Source organism: Pygocentrus nattereri, chromosome 13 (genome assembly GCF_015220715.1).
Source record: "Pygocentrus nattereri isolate fPygNat1 chromosome 13, fPygNat1.pri, whole genome shotgun sequence".
NCBI classification, from domain to species: Eukaryota; Metazoa; Chordata; class Actinopteri; order Characiformes; family Serrasalmidae; genus Pygocentrus; species Pygocentrus nattereri.
In genome coordinates this window covers 23,567,465-23,587,300 of record NC_051223.1, presented here as the reverse complement: position 1 = coordinate 23,587,300, position 19,836 = coordinate 23,567,465, and the positions used below count along the sequence as shown (strand labels likewise).

The following is a 19,836-nucleotide window of genomic DNA, read 5'->3' as shown; positions in this document are numbered from 1 at the left end:
GGAACGTAGAAAGACCGGTAAATCGAGAGCCTTGCCTTATGGCTCAGCTCTTTCTTTACCACAACAGACTGGTAAAGAGCCCGCATCACTGCTGACCCAGCACCAATCCGCCTGTCAATCTCCCGCTCCCTTGTACCATCACTCGTGAACAAGACCCCGAGATACTTGAACTCCTCCACTTGAGGCAAGAGCCTATCCCCGACCCAGAGAGGGCTCTCCACCCTTTTCCGCCTGAGAACAATGGTCTCGGATTTAGAAGTACTGATTCTCATCCCGGCCGCTTCACACTCGACTGCAAACCGATCCAGCGAAAGCTGAAGTTGATGTCCCTAATAGAACTACATCATCTGCAAACAGCAGTGATGTGACCCTGAGGTCACCAAACCGGACACCCTCCATCCTCTGACTGCGCCTAGAAATTCTATCCATAAAAATTATGAATAGAATCGGTGACAAAGGGCAGCCCTGACGGAGTCCAACTCTCACTGGGAACGAGTCTGACTTACTGCCGGCTATGTGAACCAAACTGCAGCTTTGTTTGTACAGGGCCTGAATGGCTCGTAGCAAAGAGCCATGTACCCCGTACACCTGAAGCACCTCCCACAGAATACCCCGGGGAACACAGTCGAATGCCTTCTCCAGATCCACAAAGCACATGTGGACTGGTTGGGCAAACTCCCATGAACCCTCCAGAATCCTGGAGAGGGTGAAGAGTTGGTCCAGTGTTCCACGACCAGGGCGGAACCCGCATTGCTCCTCCTGGATCCGAGGTTCGACTATAAGCCGGACTCTCTTCTCCAGTACCCCTGCATAGACCTTACCAGGGAGGCTGAGGAGTGTGATTCCCCTGTAGTTGGAACACACCCTCCGGTCCCCTTTTTTAAAAAGAGGCACCACCACCCCAGTCTGCCAATCCAGTGGCACCGCCCTCGATGTCCACGCAATGTTGAAAAGGCGTGTCAGCCAAGACAGCCCCACAACATCCAAAGCCTTGAGGAACTCAGGGAGGATCTCATCCACCCCTGGAGCCTTGCCACCAAGGAGCTTCTTAACTACCTTAGCGACTTCAGCCTCAGTAATGGACAAGCCTATTCCCATGTCCCCAGACTCAGCCTCCTCATTGGAGAATGTGTCGGTGGGATTGAGAAGGTCCTCAAAGTATTCCTTCCACCGCCCAATGACGTCTTCAGTCGAAGTCAGCAGCACACCATCTCCACTATATACAGTGCTAGTGGCACACTGCTTTCCCCTTCTGAGTCGCCTGACGGTTTGCCAGAATCTTTTCGGAGCCGACTTAGTCACTTTCCAAGGCCTCACCAAACTCCTCCCATACACGGGTTTTTGCCTTGGCGACGACTGAAGCCGCAGATCGCTTGGCCTGTTGATACCTGCCAGCTGCCTCTGGTGTCCCACAGGCCAACCATGCCCGGTAGGACTCCTTCTTCAGCTTGACGGCATCTCTCACCTGGGGTGTCCACCACCGGGTTCGAGGATTACCGCCCCGACAGGCACCAACTACCTTACGGCCACAGCTACAGTCAGCCGCTTCAACAATGGAGGAACGGAACATGGCCCATTCTGAGTCAATGTCCCCCACCTCCCCCGATATCTGGTCAAAGTTCTGACGGAGGTGTGAGTTGAAGATCAATCTGACAGGTTATTCTGCCAGACGTTCCCAGCAAACCCTCACTATACGTTTGGGCTTGCCTGGTCTGACCGGCATCTTCCCCCACCACCTGATCCAACTCACCACCAGGTGGTGATCAGTTGACAGCTCAGCTCCTCTCTTTACCCGAGTGTCCAAAACACATGGCCGCAAGTCCGACGACACGACTACAAAGTCAATCATTGAACTGCGGCCTAGGGTGTCCTTGTGCCATGTGCACTTATGGACATCCTTGTGTTCAAACATGGTGTTTGTGATGGACAAACTGTGGTTTGCACAAAAGTCCAAAAACTGAACACCACTCGGATTCAGATCAGAGAGGCCATTCCTCCCAATCACACCCCTCCAGGTCTCACTGTCATTGCCCACGTGAGCGTTGAAGTCCCCCAGTAGGACAATAGAGTCTCCAGGAGGAGCACTTTCAAGCACCCTTCCCAAGGACTCTAAGAAGGCTGGGTAATCTGAACTGCTGTTCGGTGCATAAGCACAGACAGCAGTCAGGACCCGTTCCCCAGCCCGAAGGCGTAGGGAAGCTACCCTCTCATCCACCGGAGAAAACCCCAACATACAGGCACCGAGTGGAGGGGCTATGAGAAAGCCCACACCTGCCCGCCGCCTCTCACCATGGGCAACTCTAGAAAAGAATAAAGTCCAGCCCCTCTCAAGGAGATTGGACCCAGAGCCCAAGCTGTGTGTTGAGGTGAGCCCGACTATACAGTGGGTTGCAAAAGTATTCATACCCCTTGAACTTTTCCATATTTTGTCACATTACAACCACAAACATAAATATATTTCACTGGAATTTAATGTGAAAGACCAACACAAAGTGGTATACAATTGTGAAGTGGAAAGAAAATTATACATGAATCAAAACATTTTTTACAAATAAAAAACTAATAAGTGCGACGTGCAAAAGTATTCAGCCCCCCTGAGTCAATACTTTGTGGAGCCACCTTTTGCTGCAATTACAGCTGCAAGTCTTTTAGGGTATGTCTCCACCAGCTTTGCACATCTAGTGACTGAAATTCTTGCCCATTCCTCCTTGCAAAACAGCTCAAGCTCAGTCAGATTGGATGGAGAGCGTTTGTGAACAGCAGTTTTGAGATCTTGCCACAAATTCTCAATTGGGTTTAGGTCTGGACTCTGACTGGGCCATTCTAACACATGAATATTCTTTTTTTTAAACCACTCCATTGTAGCTCTGGCTTTATGTTTAGGGTCGTTGTCCTGCTGGAAGGTGAACCTCCGCCCCAGTCTCAAATCTTTTGCTGACTCCAACAGGTTTTCTTCCAAGATTGCCCTGTATTTGGCTCCATCCATCTTCCCATCAACTTTGACCAACTTCCCGGTCCCTGCTGAAGAGAAGCACCCCCAGAGCATGATGCTGCCACCACCATATTTGACAGTGGGGATGGTGTTTTCAGAGTGATGTGCAGTGTTATTTCTCCGCCACGCATAGCGTTTTGCATTGTGGCCAAAAAGTTCTATTTTGGTCTCGTCTGACCAAAGCACCTTCTTCCACATGTTTGCTGTGTCCTCAACATGGCTTCTGGCAAACTGCAAACGGGACTTCTTATGGTTTTCTTTTAACAATGGCTTTCTCCTTGCCACTCTTCCATAAAGACCACATTTGTGTAGTGCACGACTAATTGTTGTCCTGTGGACAGTTTCCCCCACCTGAGCTGTGGCTCTCTGCATTTCATCCAGAGTCACCATGGGCCTCTTGGCTGCCTCTCTGATCAGTGATCTCCTTGTTCGGCCTGTAAGTTTAGGTGGACGGCCTTGTCCTGGCAGGTTTCCTGTGGTGCCATACTCTTTCCATTTCCGGATGATGGATTGAACAGTGCTCCGTGAGATGTTCAAAGCTTGGGAAATCTTTTTATAACCTAAGCCTGCTTTAAACTTCTCCAAAACCATATTCCTAACCTGTCTGGTGTGTTCTTTGAACTTCATGATGCTGTTTGCTCCCCAATATTCTCTTAACCAACATCTGAGGCCGTCACGGAGCAGCTGTATTTGTACTGAGATTAGATTACACACAGGTGGACCCTTTTGAGTCATTAGCAGTCATCAGGCAACTTCTGAATGCAATTGGTTGCACTCAGGGAAAAGGGGGCTGAATACTTTTGCACGTCGCACTTATTAGTTTTTTATTTGTAAAAAATGTTTTGATTCATGTATAATTTTCTTTCCACTTCACAATTGTATACCACTTTGTGTTGGTCTTTCACATTAAATTCCAGTGAAATATATTTATGTTTGTGGTTGTAATGTGACAAAATATGGAAAAGTTCAAGGGGTATGAATACTTTTGCAACCCACTGTATCTAGCCGGTCTCTCAACCTCGCACACCAACTCAGGCTCCTTCCCCGCCAGGGGGGTAACGTTCCAACTTCCAATTTCAGCAACCGAGGATCAGAACGCCAAGCCCCACGCCTTCGGACACTGCCCGATCCACAAAGCACCGAACCCCTACTACTGCCCCTCCCATTAATGGTAGGTCGATGGGAGGCACTGTCTTAAACGTTCTGACAAAACTAGCTAATAGCTAAACCATACCAAATGTCACTATAAAAAAGCATGGCTTGCAAATATAAAATGAACATAAAGCAGTTATGGAAAACAATATAAAGGTTTACTCCTTGCCACTGAGAAATATAATATTGAATATATGCAAAAAGTCGTTAAAACCATACAGTGATTTTAAATGTTTTTTACATTAACATGGTATACATCATTCATATTTAGTTTCTTAAACGTTGCATTTTAGAAGGTTCAAGAGATCACCTAATCAGGACATAGGAGGGGATTTCATTGCCCACTAAAATCCCTCAAACATAATTCTACTGATTTATTACCTTCTGTATCTAGAACAGTATCTCTCCTAGTTCATCTGTGTAAAATCAAATCAGGGTTACCACTTGGGTGTCTAAATCACTGAATATACTTTGAATGTGAATAAAGATGTAACATATAGAGATATTAAGAGAGAAATTAAGGTTATTAAGTGGCATATCAATATCTCAGGCTCACTTTCTGGCATTTCCTCTGTTTAAAAACATGGCACGCCTTTCCTTCCATTCACAGTCCCAGCTGTTTCTCAATCTGCTCCCGCAGGTTGTTCTTCTTGATCTGAGGTGGGTGAAGGAAAGAAACAGCTTCAGTGCTATTTGAGGATTCAATCCTTCAACAGTAAACCACAAAGCTGAAGTGCTGTAGAGACTGGTGCCCCTTGACTACTGAAACCACTTCAACGGATTTTGTGCAGACAGGGAAATTGTTTAAATTTCTCCTGTCTAGAGATCTATGTGATTAGGTTCAAATAAACGCCACTCTTACATTTTTAACATTTTTTTCCAAAGTGTGTCCACAGACAAAAATAAAAAAGGTGGTGACCACAAGGAATTTCTGATGGTCGTTAAACAGACTGCAGGTCTAAGCAAACGATACGTATAAACCAACATGAATCTTCTGAACTAGCTGTAGAATTTGAAATAAACCTTAATAACATGGCAGCATAAGCGCATATGTGAACCTGAAAGCCAAGATTTCACACTTACCTTGCCTGAGACAGTAAGAGGATAGCTCTCAACAAAAGTCACATAGCGTGGGATCTTGAAATGGGCAATCTATAAATAAACAGATGCATATACTGACAGATTAGCATGAAATTGTCTTTATGTATAATTTCTTCTCTGAGGTGAAATGCTTTATTTATGTGCTAGAGTCTTTCAAATGGATCTAACCTGGCCTCTGCAGTAGGCCTGAATCTCCTCCACAGTGCATTCTTGCCCAGCCTTCAATTTGATGCAGGCACATATCTCTTCACCCATTCTCTCATCTTTCACCCCAACCACCTGCAAACATATGGACTCTATGTCTACCAGAACATTCCTTTATTCCCTTACTGTTGAATAAATAAATAAAACAGCAAAGGTTCAGCTTCAGGCTAATCATTTCTGCTACTTTCTTTATGAAATCTTGTTCAGTGCTAAAGAAGGCATGGAGCTGTCAACTGATGAAAACTGCAGCCTCCTTTATGTCGGTTTGGTCACCTGTACTTCCTGGACTTTTGGATGTGTGTGCAGAAACTGTTCAATTTCAGCAGGGTAGATATTTTCTCCTCCACGGATGATCATGTCTTTGAGTCGTCCCTCTATTTTGCAGTAACCATACTTGTCCAAACTGGCAATATCACTGCAAAACAAATAAATGATTGATTGTAATTATATTTTTATTCTAATTTATTCAATGCAAATAATCTGCACATATGGATACCTTACTGGAGACATCCCTTTCAGGCACACATACAGAATTTCTTGTTGATAAGAACAACTTACAAACCATTAAACTAAAACAGATTTTGGGTGAGATTTTTTAGGTCATTTCTGAAGTGCTTCTTTGAGTAACCACTGCACTAAGTGGCGCTGTCATTTACATTTTCCGTTTAATACTCAACTTGCTCTCGGATTTCATTGTTTTGTTTCAATTTTTGTGACAAAGATATAATCAGTTTGTTGTCTGGCTGATGCACAGCCCAACATTGCACTCTGTGCACATTTATTTTGTGCAATGCAAACCCATCTTGATGTGCTTTACACTGGGAGATGTTTCAGATATGTGCTTCTCCTTTGATATGTATGGTTTGTAGTGTGGGAACTGTGCTCTTCTGCCAGCTGACAGTCTTCAGTCTTTATTAGAATTAGTCTTGACCTTCTCTAAAACTGTTACCACAGAGCAATGGACGTCCCTCAAGGTCATCTTGTCATTCGGAAACTGCTTGCGTTACAGAATGTGTGCATTTAAAACTGGGTCACTGCCCTCGTCATTTTCACTACCTCTATCGTTTTTATTTACCTGGACTCCATAACTGCCCTGATCTCCCCGATAATCCTTTTGACTGCTCTCACTCTCACTACATGAAGAATCTGATGGAATGGCCTCTAGCTACAGCCTTACCAACTCCTCAGCACTCATATTTGTTTTTCCATGATGCACTATGATATACAATATAAATATACAATATAAAATATAGCTCTCTGAAATATCTCTAGTTTTGAATAAACAAACAAATAAACATGTTCTACTATAGGCACAGTGTCTTTCATCACTTCTCCGTGTTTGCCCTAAATGCATTGTGGTTACATGTGACCATCTACTTCACTTATATTCACAGTGGTTACTAGCCAAAACCACCACATTTTAGCCGTATAAAATGAATATAACGGTTAATTTTATTTTTATTTAGTAAATTCTCATTCTATAGCATGTTATCTACAATTAAAAACTGCAACCATACATGCAAAACCAACCTGGATCACCTGGTAAGCAGTTTTGGACAGGCTCCTCCAACAACCATGCAAACCCAGATTTGCAAAAAACTACAGCTACAGTTCTTACATCACTCCCTGTGTGCTACTTAACAACATTAAACATTTTCAGAAAATGTAGAGGTTCCCTTTTTGAACGCAAATGCAAATTGAGAAATGATAAAAAAACGAAGTGGTTTCTTACAGTGACCACTGTGCCTCAAAGGGTTATTACACTTCTGCACACCTTATCGCACATCTTGCACATCTGGACACTCTACACCTGTTAAAAACCCCTTTCTTAACATTATTTAATCTTGAGTTGTGTATGTTCTTGTTTTTAAATTTTTTAGGGAACTAACAAGACTACATTCATTACAAGTCAAAGAAAGGTATTACACTGATAATCACAAATTTCTAGTTCTACTGCATCTTCTCATCCCCCTAAGAAAAGGGCAAATATTGATATTCTGAGTCACTGCAAAATAAAGCATTTTAGTCTGCAACAATTATAAAAAATGGACACAAGATCCTCGTCATACATAACATAAACAAACATTAATATATATATATATATATATATATATATATATATATATATAAATAAATAAAAAAACACATGTCAGGATCCAGTCCAAGGGCAAAACATTGCAGACTTCAGCACCTCTTTAAACACACCTTGATTCAGGACACAAGGTAATTAGCAAGGCCTTCATGAACTGAATTTAGAGTGTTAAATGAGGGTAAATGCTCATCTAATGCTAAAGGTCCCCAGGTTGACATGCCTGATATAAAGACATAAAAAGATAGCTTTTACTACTTAAACCAGTAAGAAAATAAGGCAATAAAAGTAGTCCCACATGGACGGATCACAGCTAAAAAGTCCACGTAGGGAGTCCATGTAGGAAGTCCTAATAGTTTATCCTAAATAATACTCATGCTGATAATTAACAATATGTCAAGCACACATACCCAGTCTTGTACCAGCCCTCTTTAGTGATGGATTCTTGGGTTTTGGCCTCCTCTTGCCAGTATCCTAGCATGACACAGTATCCTCTGATCATTAGCTCTCCTTGAACTCCTAGAGGAACAATGGTTCCTGTTGTAGGGTCAACCACCTTCGCCTAACAAAGAAATAACCAGTCATTACATTGAACTGTTCCACTCGTTAGCTGACCTAGAGGATGTAAAGCAAGAATACATTAGAGATGTGCCTACCTCAGTGTGAGGATAGATACATCCCACAGTTTCTGCCTTTCTCTCCATGCTGTCAACAGGGAAGCCGCTGAAAGTCAAAGGACTGTTCTCAGTGGTGCCATATGCAATCTGTGCCAATTGAAAAGAAAATATCAGAGCATAACTTTTTCTGTTTGACAAGAAAACTCCAACTACATTTGTTTGAAGATTACAGCTGCCTTTCTCATTGTGTTGGTGAGATCAGAGAAAAGCGCTTTCATGCCACTCAACTGTGTTGCTAAAAAATTCAGACAAATCTATCTTGGATCTGAATGCTTACACCTTTTTATACCATTGGGCTTGGTAAAGGTGTTATGGCAACCCATAGTCTGCTATCTTTCTCAAACTGGCTGAAAGGCAGAAAACCTGCAGTCTCAGCATGGAAAGGACTCAAGGTTGGAAGGCAAGTGAGGTATGTGGTGCACATCTGAGAACTGGCTCACCTGCTGTGCTGTACTCCACCTCCATCCCACCCTGTCCTCTCCATTAGAAAAACATGGTGCTAGTTTAGTTGGCCATTAAGAAGCAATGCACCTCAGACCCATTAAGAATAGGAATGCCACTACTAGTCATATTAGTAAAAATTAATAAAATAAACAATAAGAAACCTAGCCTTTCTTAGCCTGCATAGCCTTTCTACGATTCCACATTAAAAAGAATGTATTTAAAAGACTTCACTGTTTTTGTAAAAGAATTCACTGTTTTAGTAATGTCATGTCCACTAACTGATTTACATATATGTAAATTTAGCCAACAACATTTCAGCTTCGGCCATCCATTGCTGAAGTTATAAGGAGTGTTTCAGCACACATGACTTCTTGAAAGGAAGTGCAATACAGGGCAGCCAATCAGAATACAGGTTATTTGCATGCAGTTGTTTAGGCACCTGCAATCAAATTATGTTTAGTTGATTTTCTAAGAGGGAAAAAACACATCCCTTACAGAGAACATACCTCTGCACAATTGAGTAATTTAGTTCTTTTAGAATTGAGTAATTGACACAGCCCTAATTAAAAGCAGTGACCTCATAATGGCCAAGGATATTTATCAGTGGCATTAACTACACGTTGATTGAGCACACTTGTCCTTCCTAAAGCAAAGTCAGCTGTGCAGGCTGGCCACTGCAGGGGCGGGTTGAGATTGTGCCTGGTGTGAATGCGTACCTGAAATGCCAGGAGATACACTTTCCCAATAAAACGTTACATTTGTTGAGCAAACACTAGATTCCACCTATCCTGAGAGCTGCAGTATTCAAAAACAGACACATTGAGGCCAAGTCCTAAAGATGTGTGCACTTGAACTCATGGCCAATGATTCCCTTAGTTCTGTTTTTTTTGTGACCCAAGCAGTTCACACTGATCTGAGACCAATCAACAGCCAAAAGATTTTTTTAAATTATTCACCTGAGCAGATACAGCATTGATGTATTGTTTCCAGGCACAAAAGTAGTGTAAAATGGAAGGGCAAGATTGCCAGTATCTTGTTTAAATCTATCAGTGACTCATTCAAGCTAGCAACATCATACTTATTAGTGAGCAGCCAATAATCTCTAATCAAGTAAAGAACAATTAAGAAATGGGATAACACACCGGCATCTTCTTCTTAATTTCTGCATTTCTTCTTAAGTCTATGAAATACTGTACATATTTGAAATAGGAGACTTTGGTGCAGAGGAATGCACTGCTGATTTTTCTCTTACAGAAGAAAAGAAAACTCATTTCCATTGTTGTGAATTGATTCAAGCCAAACATCTGGCAATGATTATGTGTTATAAAACAGTCAGCCACATAGTATGGGCTTCCTTTTCTCTTACCACTAACTGAAAAACAATGGAAGGTCTGGCAAGACAACCACTGTAGTTCTATTTTAACCTCTTAGAAGCTGGCAAAGCATATATACAAGTCCACATTTGAAGAGCCCTCAAAGTAGTTTTAAAACACTAATTTGTGACACAAAGCAGCTTATATATATATATATATATATATATATATATATATATATATATATATATATATATATATATAAATTATATAAAAACCATGAATTCACTGTTTTGTGATGTCATGAAAACCAAGTAATTTACATACATCTTCCTGTTCAGCCCCACCCACTCAAACTGAAGTTATAAGGGGCATTTCAGCCATAACTGTTTTCTAAATGAGGCACAACACAGGCCAACCAAGTCACAGAGGTTACTTACATATATTATTCTTAAAGGCACAGCTACAAAAACATTCTTTCTAATTGTAATAGACAAAGAGAGGTTGGCAAATGTTTATATAAAAATAAAGAAGACAAGAATTAATCAAAGGAACTAACAGTACCTAACAGTACTAATAGTGATATAACAGTGATGAATCTTAATAATGAGGTTAGAAGACTTCAGTAAAACTTTCATCTTGTAGAGAGTTCCTCACTTCCTCCAGCAGGCTATACCGCATAAAAAAAATCTCTGGTCAGACCTGAGCTCAGGGAAAAACACTTTTTTTTCCTAGCATGAGTAAATATTATAAATACTGCTCCACTCAGATGACTGCCATTTCTCTCTACAGGTCTAAAGTGAATCTTTTTGCACTGCCCTCCTTTTCTCAGTCACACACCCTCTCCTTCTCCTCAGTATACCTCTTGCTCTCTCTTTCAGCACTCTGGCATTTTCTACCTCTCTCTCTCTCTCTCTCTCTACTCTTCGAGCATTGAGTGGATCCCTGTTGCTGTCTGATTGAAAGTTTCTGCTGCAAGAGGCTCCAAGAAGACAAGAGAAGAAAACACAGAAGTACCAGACTGTCAGAAACAGAATCATCATGAAGACTGTAAAGTTCCAGCTAGTGTTCTGTATACTGGTTTTTGCCTCATGTGTAGTAGGTTCACAAAGCCAGTGCCCCAGCCTGTGTCACTGTCACGGTGACCTTCAGCATGTTATTTGTGACAATGTCGGCTTAAAGAAGATTCCTCGCACCTCTGAGGCAACTCGTCTCCTCAACCTTCAGCGCAACAACCTGGGCATGCTACCCACTGGGGGCTTCAGTGACATGAAGGAGCTCATCTCCCTGCATCTGCAACACTGCCAAATCCGGGAGGTTGCCAGTCAGGCCTTCAAAGGCCTCAAGAAGCTCATTTATCTGTACCTGTCTGACAATGAGATCAGCACCATCAAACCTGGAGCTTTTGAGGACTTATCCGAGCTCACCTATCTTTACCTGGATGGTAATCACATCTCAGGTCTTTCCAAAGGTATCTTTTCCCCCATGATCAACCTATTTATTCTGCAGCTCGATAACAACAAAATCCGTGACCTGCAACCGGGCACCTTCACAGGTGCAAAGGACCTCCGCTGGCTGCACATGAGTCGAAATGAGCTAAGTGGTATGCAGCCTGGCTCTCTTGATGAAGTGGAGAACCTGGCCATTCTTACCTTGGACCAAAACAAGCTCTCTACTTATCCCATTCTGGCCATAAGCAAGCTACGTGTTGTTGAGGAACTTAATTTATCAAAGAACCCACTCAACTTCATACCTGATCATGCATTCCGGAGCTTTGGTCGCTATATGGAGAAACTACATCTCAATGACATGGTCCTGGAGAAGGTGAGTTTCTCTAGCATCATCACAAGCTAGCTGTACTGGAAGTAATGACAGTAATGGGAGCACAAAACCATTGGCTATGCATGGCATCCAAAAATCACATGAATTTTGTGTGCTGGAACATTTGCGGAGAAATAAATTATGTAGGGTTTTTCATTCCATCACTGAGGAGCCTCTATAAAATTCTGGCTGTATGACGGTTTGTTTATGTTTGGTTTCCTTGTGGTCTGGCATTTGGAAACACAACGTGTACATACCATATTTTTCATTTAATAAGGTTATTAGTATGAAGATGAATCAATATGTAAACTGCTAATATGCTTCTCAAAATAAGAGAAAAACATATTTAAACCACAAGTTTAAAAAATGGCAATAATATTAATGACCAAATATTCTTGCACACAAAGTGGTAGGTCTGCTAGGTTCACTGTTGTGCATTCTAGATATCAATGGATAGTTTATTTATTCAATTTGGATTTTAAAATACTGGATGAGTATGTCCAATAAAGCACTGAAGCACATGTCCAATAACTGCATAGTTTAAACAGATAGACCTGTTTCTGGGAGGTAGTACAATCTGTGCTCCATCTTCCTCACATAATAAAATCCTCCTTGTCTTGCCCAGAGGACTTTGAAGAGGTCACATGTGCTTTGTGTGTAGATACACATGTGCTGACACCAGCAGGATTCTCTATTCCTACCTCAGTAAAGGCCCTTTGGAAGTACATGTTAGATGAACTCTTTGAACTATTATCTGGTAGCCAAAACTTAACTACCAGACTCTAACTGGTGCCAGTGGAGGTAAGATGAAAATGTGGTCATCAGAAAGGCTAAAATACTTAAATTATTCAAACTCTGAGGTGTAGGATTCCACTAGGCATGGGATCTACCATACTCTGGGACAAAGTGCATGAAGCTGCAACAGAGGTCGTCTTGTTCTCTATTTAAGTTCCATGCATGCATCAGTGTCATGGCATGAAGAGTTAATGAATGAAAGTAATGGGTCTCGCAAGGGTATTTTTAGCGTCTGTTTGTTTGTGGCCCTCATCCAAATCTGTCTCAGTCTAATAATTACAGAAATGTTATTTTGAGATCTGTGTTTTTTCCCCCTCACACGAGGCACCCTGTAAACAGGTCAGTAAAGGTTAGGAGACAGGTAAATAGTGACATGGTGTTCCGAGGCCCATGAAGAGAGGTATTTTTAGGCTGTAGTTGCCCCAACTGAATGCACAATTGGCCTCTTTGCAGACATTTTTTGGCAAAAGAGTCAGCTGATGCAGGAGAGAAAGACGATGCAAAAACATCTTCCATAGCCTCAACTTACCAACCTCTCTAGCTGTCCACTTTCTTTCATCCTGAGTGGAAATTTCCAAAGAATCCCCTAAATAAGCGCATCTCTTTTGGACTTATATAACACACCCAAACACACTCCCACTTACACGCCCTGTCTGCAATGTCTCAGGCCAAGAACCACCCTCTTCCTTTATGGAGAACCACCTTCACACCATGCAGGCAGAATGGTTCGCCTAGCACCTCAGTGACGTTTTTAACAGCCTAGCAGTTGCTTATGAAGTAAAGGTTGCAGAAAGGTTTACATAAGCCCTGGCACAGGTGAAAGCATGTGAAGGCTCTTTCATGTGGAAGATCCTTTCCATCCGAAAAACAAAGTGAGGGCTGACTGTGAGTAGTAAAGACATTTCAATAATAATAAAAAAAAAAGAGTTGACAGAAGAAATACGGTCTACCTGCACGCAGTAGAGAAACATTTCCAATTGCACTAGAGATTGAAACCAGAGTTCAACACTATTTAAAGTAAACACTGCCAAAGCCACATTGTGTTTTCAGCGTCAGACTAACATGTTTCATTCAAGAGAAATAAAGTACAGTCCATTATTTTTATCCCTCTAGTTCTCCACTGCTGCTTTTGAAGGGGTGACTGCTCTAAAGTCTCTGCATCTTGAGAACAACAAGCTGAAGACCCTACCAAGCAGTCTGGTTTTTAACACCATCCAGAATCTTACTCTGTTCAACAACCCCTGGAGCTGCACCTGCCAATTAGCAAACCTTAGGAAGTAAGAACAACAACAACAACAACAACAGCAACAATACCACCTACACCTCTTCCACAAGGGAATAGCTGTTTATCACACTACAGCTATTCCCATGTTTCTGATCTAACCTTGTTTAATGGTCATGTACTTAGTGCATAACTCACTATGGTTGGTATAGTGTAGTGGATAACCCCTCTTCTATTTTGCGCTGGAGAATGGTGTTCAATCCCTCACCTGGGAAAGCACCCTACACTATACCAAAAAGAGTACTCAGGTAGGACTTGTAGCACTACTTTCACCTAACTGTGTAAAAAATGATCAAACTGCAAGTTGCTTTGGAGTATCTGCAAAATGCCACAAATGTAACTCAAATCTCATATTTAAACTAAAAATTTGATATTTTTGCATCTCTAGGTGGATGGACTCCAGTCGTCATTACCTTGATGCAGTTTGTGCATCTCCTCCAAATCAGAAGGGTAAACAGATAAGAGACAGTACTGCTTTTAGTCGCTGCAAAGTGAAGCAAAAGAGAGCCAAGAAGGGAGCACGCCTTTGAAAAGGTAACAAAGTACCTTAAAACCATCTAGAGTTAGGCATGATTGGTTACATATTAAATCAGGGGCTTCAAAAAATCAGTTATGAGGGCTTGCCTCTCTCCACGTGCATTCTGAAGTGGTGATTCATGATGTCCTGTCTCAGGGGTTCTCTGTCAGGAGGGCAGTTGTGGTTTCTAGCACATGACCACTGCTCTCCCAAAGGCTATACAAGAGATTCTTTCATAGGATGCATTTATGAAGGACATACTCATAAATACATGCTAAAGTGCTACTTGCCATTCCACAACAATATTTTGAAGAAACTTTGTAAATACTGAAATAATAATGAAAGCACACTATATATTGGTTTCCACATTTCAATGCAATCATTCAATCATTCATCCAAAACTGTAAAGATTAAGTTTTAAAGTTTAAGTTTCAACACTTACATTTAAACTTAAGCAGATTTAGGAGGCCACAACTCAAAGATACATTCAGTCAAATTTTTAGACAATGTTCAGTATCAGTTGAGTCAAAGACCTGGGCTTTTATTTTAATAATGTTTAATCACAGTTCAGTGAAGCATTAGGAATGTATGCAGTAGTTAATCAAGTGAAGTAGCAGTCTTTTCCAAGAGCTAAACAACTGCAAAGTGCCTTCACCACTATCAGTAGATTATAGCTGCCAACAGGTTGCAGCCAACAAGTGTTGTAATCCCCATTATTTGTGAATGAAAGATTGTTTTTAGCTGACCTATTACAGCGTTCAGTTGCATTAAAACTTCAGCTGACCTACTACAGCGTTAGTTTCACATTGCCATTCTATGCTAAAGGAATCTGCTGTATTATAAGCTTTCAGTATGAGATCTCGTAAATGGTCAAGAAAACAAAGGTCAGAATATTTGTCTGCCTGCCACATGTCTTCTCCAATCATTTTGAAAAGATGAATGCTGCTGCTGCAATTGTGGTCAGGATATGGTTCTGGGCTACTGTCTTGTTTTGCAGTAAACTACTGTCCTCTACTCCTTACTTATCTCTGGATTACACTTTATGTTCTGGGTCTGTCTGTGCTTTTCCACTTTTCGACAGTGTAGCACAGATACAGATGTCCAGTACAGGGCCTAGCTGTTTGACTTGGCTTTGTCCTTTGTGTTTTTCCACAGGTGACTCACACAGACGCCTGTCCAGGTGATGGCTATGTGTGCAGAGAAGCAATGGGAAGCAACGCTACTTCAGGACTGTCCATATTTTGTATTTCTTCTAAATTCTATGAAGTGACACATTAAATCTATATTCAATAAAAAAGAAGCAAAGAGATACATTTGTAGAGACCATCACCACCAAACATCTATGTAATTCACAAATTTAAAGCTTACAATATAAAGATCACTCACAAAGAGCCTGATGCTCTCTCTGTGCCACATCTTGTGGATTTTGTTAAGCTTCCTGTAGCTTCCAGATAAGCAGATAGTCTACTATATTCCCTCACCTAATCAATTTGTCAGTCAGGTTGCCATTCCGGGTTTAGAATCTCTTTTCATATTAACAAATATTATCGTTCCTAACTTTGACCACAGTTCAAGGTAAGAGACATTATCCAAGGTAGTACAATGTAAAGGTTCAGATTAACACAAAGTTCTCCTCCATCTCATTAGAAACAGATACCAACACATCTTAACTATGGTAACAACTGCTTTGGTTGCCATCAACATCTAATTACAGTGTCAATAAAATACTCCATGAGAAACTTCAGGCCCTTTTTCTCTTCAGGCAGTTTTCTCAGAAATTTTCAACTTGAAGTTTAAATGTAATTTGGAAGTATTGGAGAAACATAAAACAGCAGGACTGTGTGAATGCCCTTAAACACTTTGGCAAGCTGGGAAGTACAAAAAGAAACAAACAAAGACATTTGCTGCTCCAGTAATTTCAAAGCAAAAACTGTTTTTTCAGTTTTTCTTCTTTGCTTTTAGCTGCCAAACAACTTATGAAACAAAGATATGAATGACACACATGTCTTTCCATCTTAGACACAAAACCAAGAACCAGGACCATCGAAGCAGCTGCAAACCAAAATGGAACACCAACACTTTTCCAAAAATGGAAAAAATAGAAATGGGTATTGGTTTATAATCATAAATAAGTTGAAGAAGCATACCTAAATGACAGTTAAAGCACAGACAAATGAGGCTATCAATAATGCAGTCTTATGATGTATACATGTTAAATAAAATATCTATTAAAGCAAACTAACAGTATGCTTTACTACAGCACATGCACAAAATGAAAGCATTTTCGACAAGAAAAGCATGCTGTATGGGTAAGAGTGCAAATAAAACTGCAATGATTTCCTTTTCACTCAATAGAAGACATGCTTTAACATTAACTTTTCCATATCATCTCGCTTTGCAGTGCTATTCCAATCAAATATACAAAGACAATATCTTAATCTATCAATAAGCAGTTGTAATAGTTTCTGTAGAATGAATATCAGGGAGATTTTTGATATGGGTTTTGCCAAACAACTGCATGGCACACGGTTTTGTAATTGTTTTAAACTTTGTGTAACAGGTGGTTATATCACCTTTTCAATAAATGTCCAATACCTAAAGAAAATGTATTCTTGTCTTTTGTAGACGTTGCCATTAAGTACTTAGAGCATCACTGCACCAGACCACACCTTAAATCTCCATTTTTAAACTTTTTTTTAGAGAACTGGAAAGTGCTAGGTAACCGTGTATTAAATGTCACGATGAATATAAATTATCTTAAATTATCCAACCATCCATCCATCCATCCATCCATCCATCCATCCATCCGGGGCAGCATCTTAAGCAATGAGGCCCAGACCTCCCTTTCCCCAGCCACTTCCACTAGCTCTCCGGGGGGGATCCCAAGGCGCTCCCAGGCCAGCAGAACCCGCACTGCTCCTCCTGAATCCGAGGTTCGACTATAAGCCGGCCTCTCTTCTCCAGTACCCCTGCATAGACCTTACCAGGGAGGCTGAGGAGTGTGATTCCCCTGTAGTTGGAACACACCCTCCGGTCCCTTTTTTAAAAAGAGGCACCACCACCCCAGTCTGCCAATCCAGTGGCACCGCCCCGATGTCCACGCAATGTTGAAAAGGTGTGTCAGCCAAGACAGCCCCACAACATCCAGAGCCTTGAGGAACTCGGGATGGATCTCATCCACCCCTGGAGCCTTGCCACCAAGGAGCTTTTTAACTACCTTAATGACTTCGGCCTCAGTAATGGACAAGCCTATTCCCGTGTCTCCAGACTCTGTCTCCTCACTGGAGAACATGTCGGTGGGATTGAGAAGGTTCTCAAAGTATTCCTTCCACTGCCCAATGACGTCTTCAGTCAGCAGCAGCACACCATCTCCACTATATACAGTGCTTGTGGCACACTGCTTTCCCCTTCTGAGTCGCCTGACGGTTTGCCAGAATCTTTTCGGAGCCGACTTAGTCACTTTCCAAGACCTCACCAAACTCCTCCCACACCCAAGTTTTTGCGTCTCGAGCACATACTTACACATCTATGATACAGATTGGTGAGATGTGCTAACGCATACATTGAGGCTTGATGGAATCTACTGTTATCTTGGGAGGAGCTGTCATGCGACTATAAAAAAGGGAGTCAGATGAGAAGGGGTCAGAGCTTACTTGGGAGATACATGATGCATGTTCTCTGTTTGTAACCTCTCCAGAATTTTGTAATAAAACTTTGTTTGTTTCACTTCAGTCTGATCTACTTGTCTCTTTTTTTTTCCATCAACGAAAACGCAGGACTGGTTTCGTCCACACTAGTAATCAGTAAAAGTTAAAGTAAAAAAAACTAAATGTTTTCACATTTAGTTTAAGGTGAATTTCAGCTTAAATGCACTTATATCAAAAAAGTATTCTCTAATAAAATAATCAAAGGTCAATTTTATTTCCTTTTTTTCATCATCTATAAATACCTATTTGTCTCCCTCTAGTGATCTGCTGTAGAGTCCTCTTAAAACTTCTCTCTCATAAAATTTTAAGTTGGATTAGCCGATGAAAAAATTCTCATTCATAATCCTCTATTTCTAGAGCTGGAGTCTGTACTCACCACCATATCCTTTATGCCCATGACTTTGATCACATTCTTTACTATTTCAGCAGGGCAGGGAGAGCCAGCCATAATTCCTGTCATACAAAAAGTACAGTTAAGAACTGACATGGAACCTGCTGCAACACACAGCATGATATCCTATGTCCCTGTGTACTACAGACATGCATGCACAGTTGCTGTAAATATAACAGTCAGTCAAACTACAATGATACAGATATGGCAACTAAGCCTTACTGGAAGAAAACCATGCAAACTGGTCAACCAGTCAATGCCAGATCCTAGGCATTAAAAACTCACCAGATTTAATAGATGACAGGTCAAACTCGGCCAAGTCAGGCTGACCTAGCATATCTACGTACATAGTAGGAGTACCATAGACAAATGTGCACCTGCATAGGTAGAAGCATTATGATAAGCAAAATTCTAATAACTTAGTACAATAACAGAAGGCATTACAGATTATGTAAGTACACAAAATAGCTGCAGTTGTCATGGGAAACATTTCAACATTTACAAAGTGAGAGATTTTTATCCCTGCCAAATCATTTTAATGCTTCTTTTTGAATAACACGAACTAGATATTACATTTTCAAAATGTAATAAAAGTTTAAATGCAAATCAAACACTATACAATATCATCCATCCATTCATCATCTTCCGCTTCTCCGGGGCTCGGGTCGTGGGGGCAGTAAGCAATGAGGCCCAGACCTCCCTTTCCCCAGCCACTTCCACTAGCTCTCCGGGGGGATTCCGAGGTGCTCCCAGGCCAGCTCGGGCAATATGGTCACGCCATCGTGTCCTGGGTCTTCCCAAGGGGTCTCCTCCCTGGTGGACTTGCCTGTGACACCTCACGAGGGAGGCGTCCAGGAGGCATCCTAACCAGATGCCAGAACCACCTCAACTGGCTCCTCTCGACGTAAAGAAGCCGGGGCTCTACTCCGAGTCCATCCCGGATGACCGAACTTCTCACCCTATCTCTAAGGGAGAGTCCAGACACCCTGCGGAGGAAACTCATTTTGGCTTCTCCACCCTTTTCCGCCTGAGAACCATGGTCTCGGATTTAGAGGTACTGATTCTCATCCCGGCCACTTCACACTCGGCTGCAAACCGATCCAGCGAAAGCTGAAGTTCAGGTCTGATGTCCCCAATAGGACGACATCATCTGCAAACAGCAGTGATGTGACCCTGAGGTCACCAAACCAGACACCCTCCGTCCCCTGACTGCGCCTAGAAATTCTATTCATAAAAATTATGAATAGAATCTGTGACAAAGGGCAGCCCTGACGTCTTCAGTCGAAGTCAGCAGCACACCATCTCCACTATATACAGTGCTAATGGCACACTGGTTTCCCCTTCGGAGTTG

At 41.7% G+C, this 19,836-nt stretch overlaps 2 protein-coding genes across 3 annotated transcripts in view; one reads left to right on the top strand and one right to left on the bottom strand.

The window, feature by feature from the left end:
- Window positions 1–4,283: 4,283 nt before the first annotated feature.
- Window positions 4,284–19,836, bottom strand: part of acsf2 (acyl-CoA synthetase family member 2) — a 29,858-nt gene continuing 14,305 nt past the window's right edge. For both annotated transcript variants that reach the window (XM_017724323.2, XM_037543891.1), the window contains exons 9-16: window positions 18,771–18,862; window positions 18,471–18,547; window positions 8,195–8,302; window positions 7,949–8,100; window positions 5,723–5,864; window positions 5,414–5,524; window positions 5,228–5,296; window positions 4,284–4,799 (exon numbers count right to left, since the gene is read on the bottom strand). In XM_017724323.2, the coding sequence (XP_017579812.1) occupies window positions 4,749–4,799; window positions 5,228–5,296; window positions 5,414–5,524; window positions 5,723–5,864; window positions 7,949–8,100; window positions 8,195–8,302; window positions 18,471–18,547; window positions 18,771–18,862 (802 nt within the window). In that variant the 3' untranslated portion in view covers window positions 4,284–4,748. The remainder of the gene's footprint in view (window positions 4,800–5,227; window positions 5,297–5,413; window positions 5,525–5,722; window positions 5,865–7,948; window positions 8,101–8,194; window positions 8,303–18,470; window positions 18,548–18,770; window positions 18,863–19,836) is intronic.
- On the top strand, window positions 10,771–16,972 carry chad (chondroadherin). Its single transcript, XM_017724324.2, has 4 exons — window positions 10,771–11,796; window positions 13,702–13,865; window positions 14,259–14,404; window positions 15,543–16,972. The coding sequence occupies exons 1-3, from the start codon at window positions 11,014–11,016 to the stop codon at window positions 14,398–14,400; spliced, it is 1,089 nt and encodes a 362-aa protein (XP_017579813.1). The 5' UTR covers window positions 10,771–11,013; the 3' UTR covers window positions 14,401–14,404; window positions 15,543–16,972.

Bases quoted from the DNA above. Each gene is read 5' to 3' on its own strand.
- chad (XM_017724324.2), top strand. From the start codon at position 11,014: ATGAAGACTGTAAAGTTCCAGCTAGTGTTCTGTATACTGGTTTTTGCC. The intron at 11,797-13,701 runs GTGAGTTTCTCT...TTATCCCTCTAG, and splicing joins ATGACATGGTCCTGGAGAAG to TTCTCCACTGCTGCTTTTGA. The intron at 13,866-14,258 runs GTAAGAACAACA...TTGCATCTCTAG, and splicing joins CAATTAGCAAACCTTAGGAA to GTGGATGGACTCCAGTCGTC.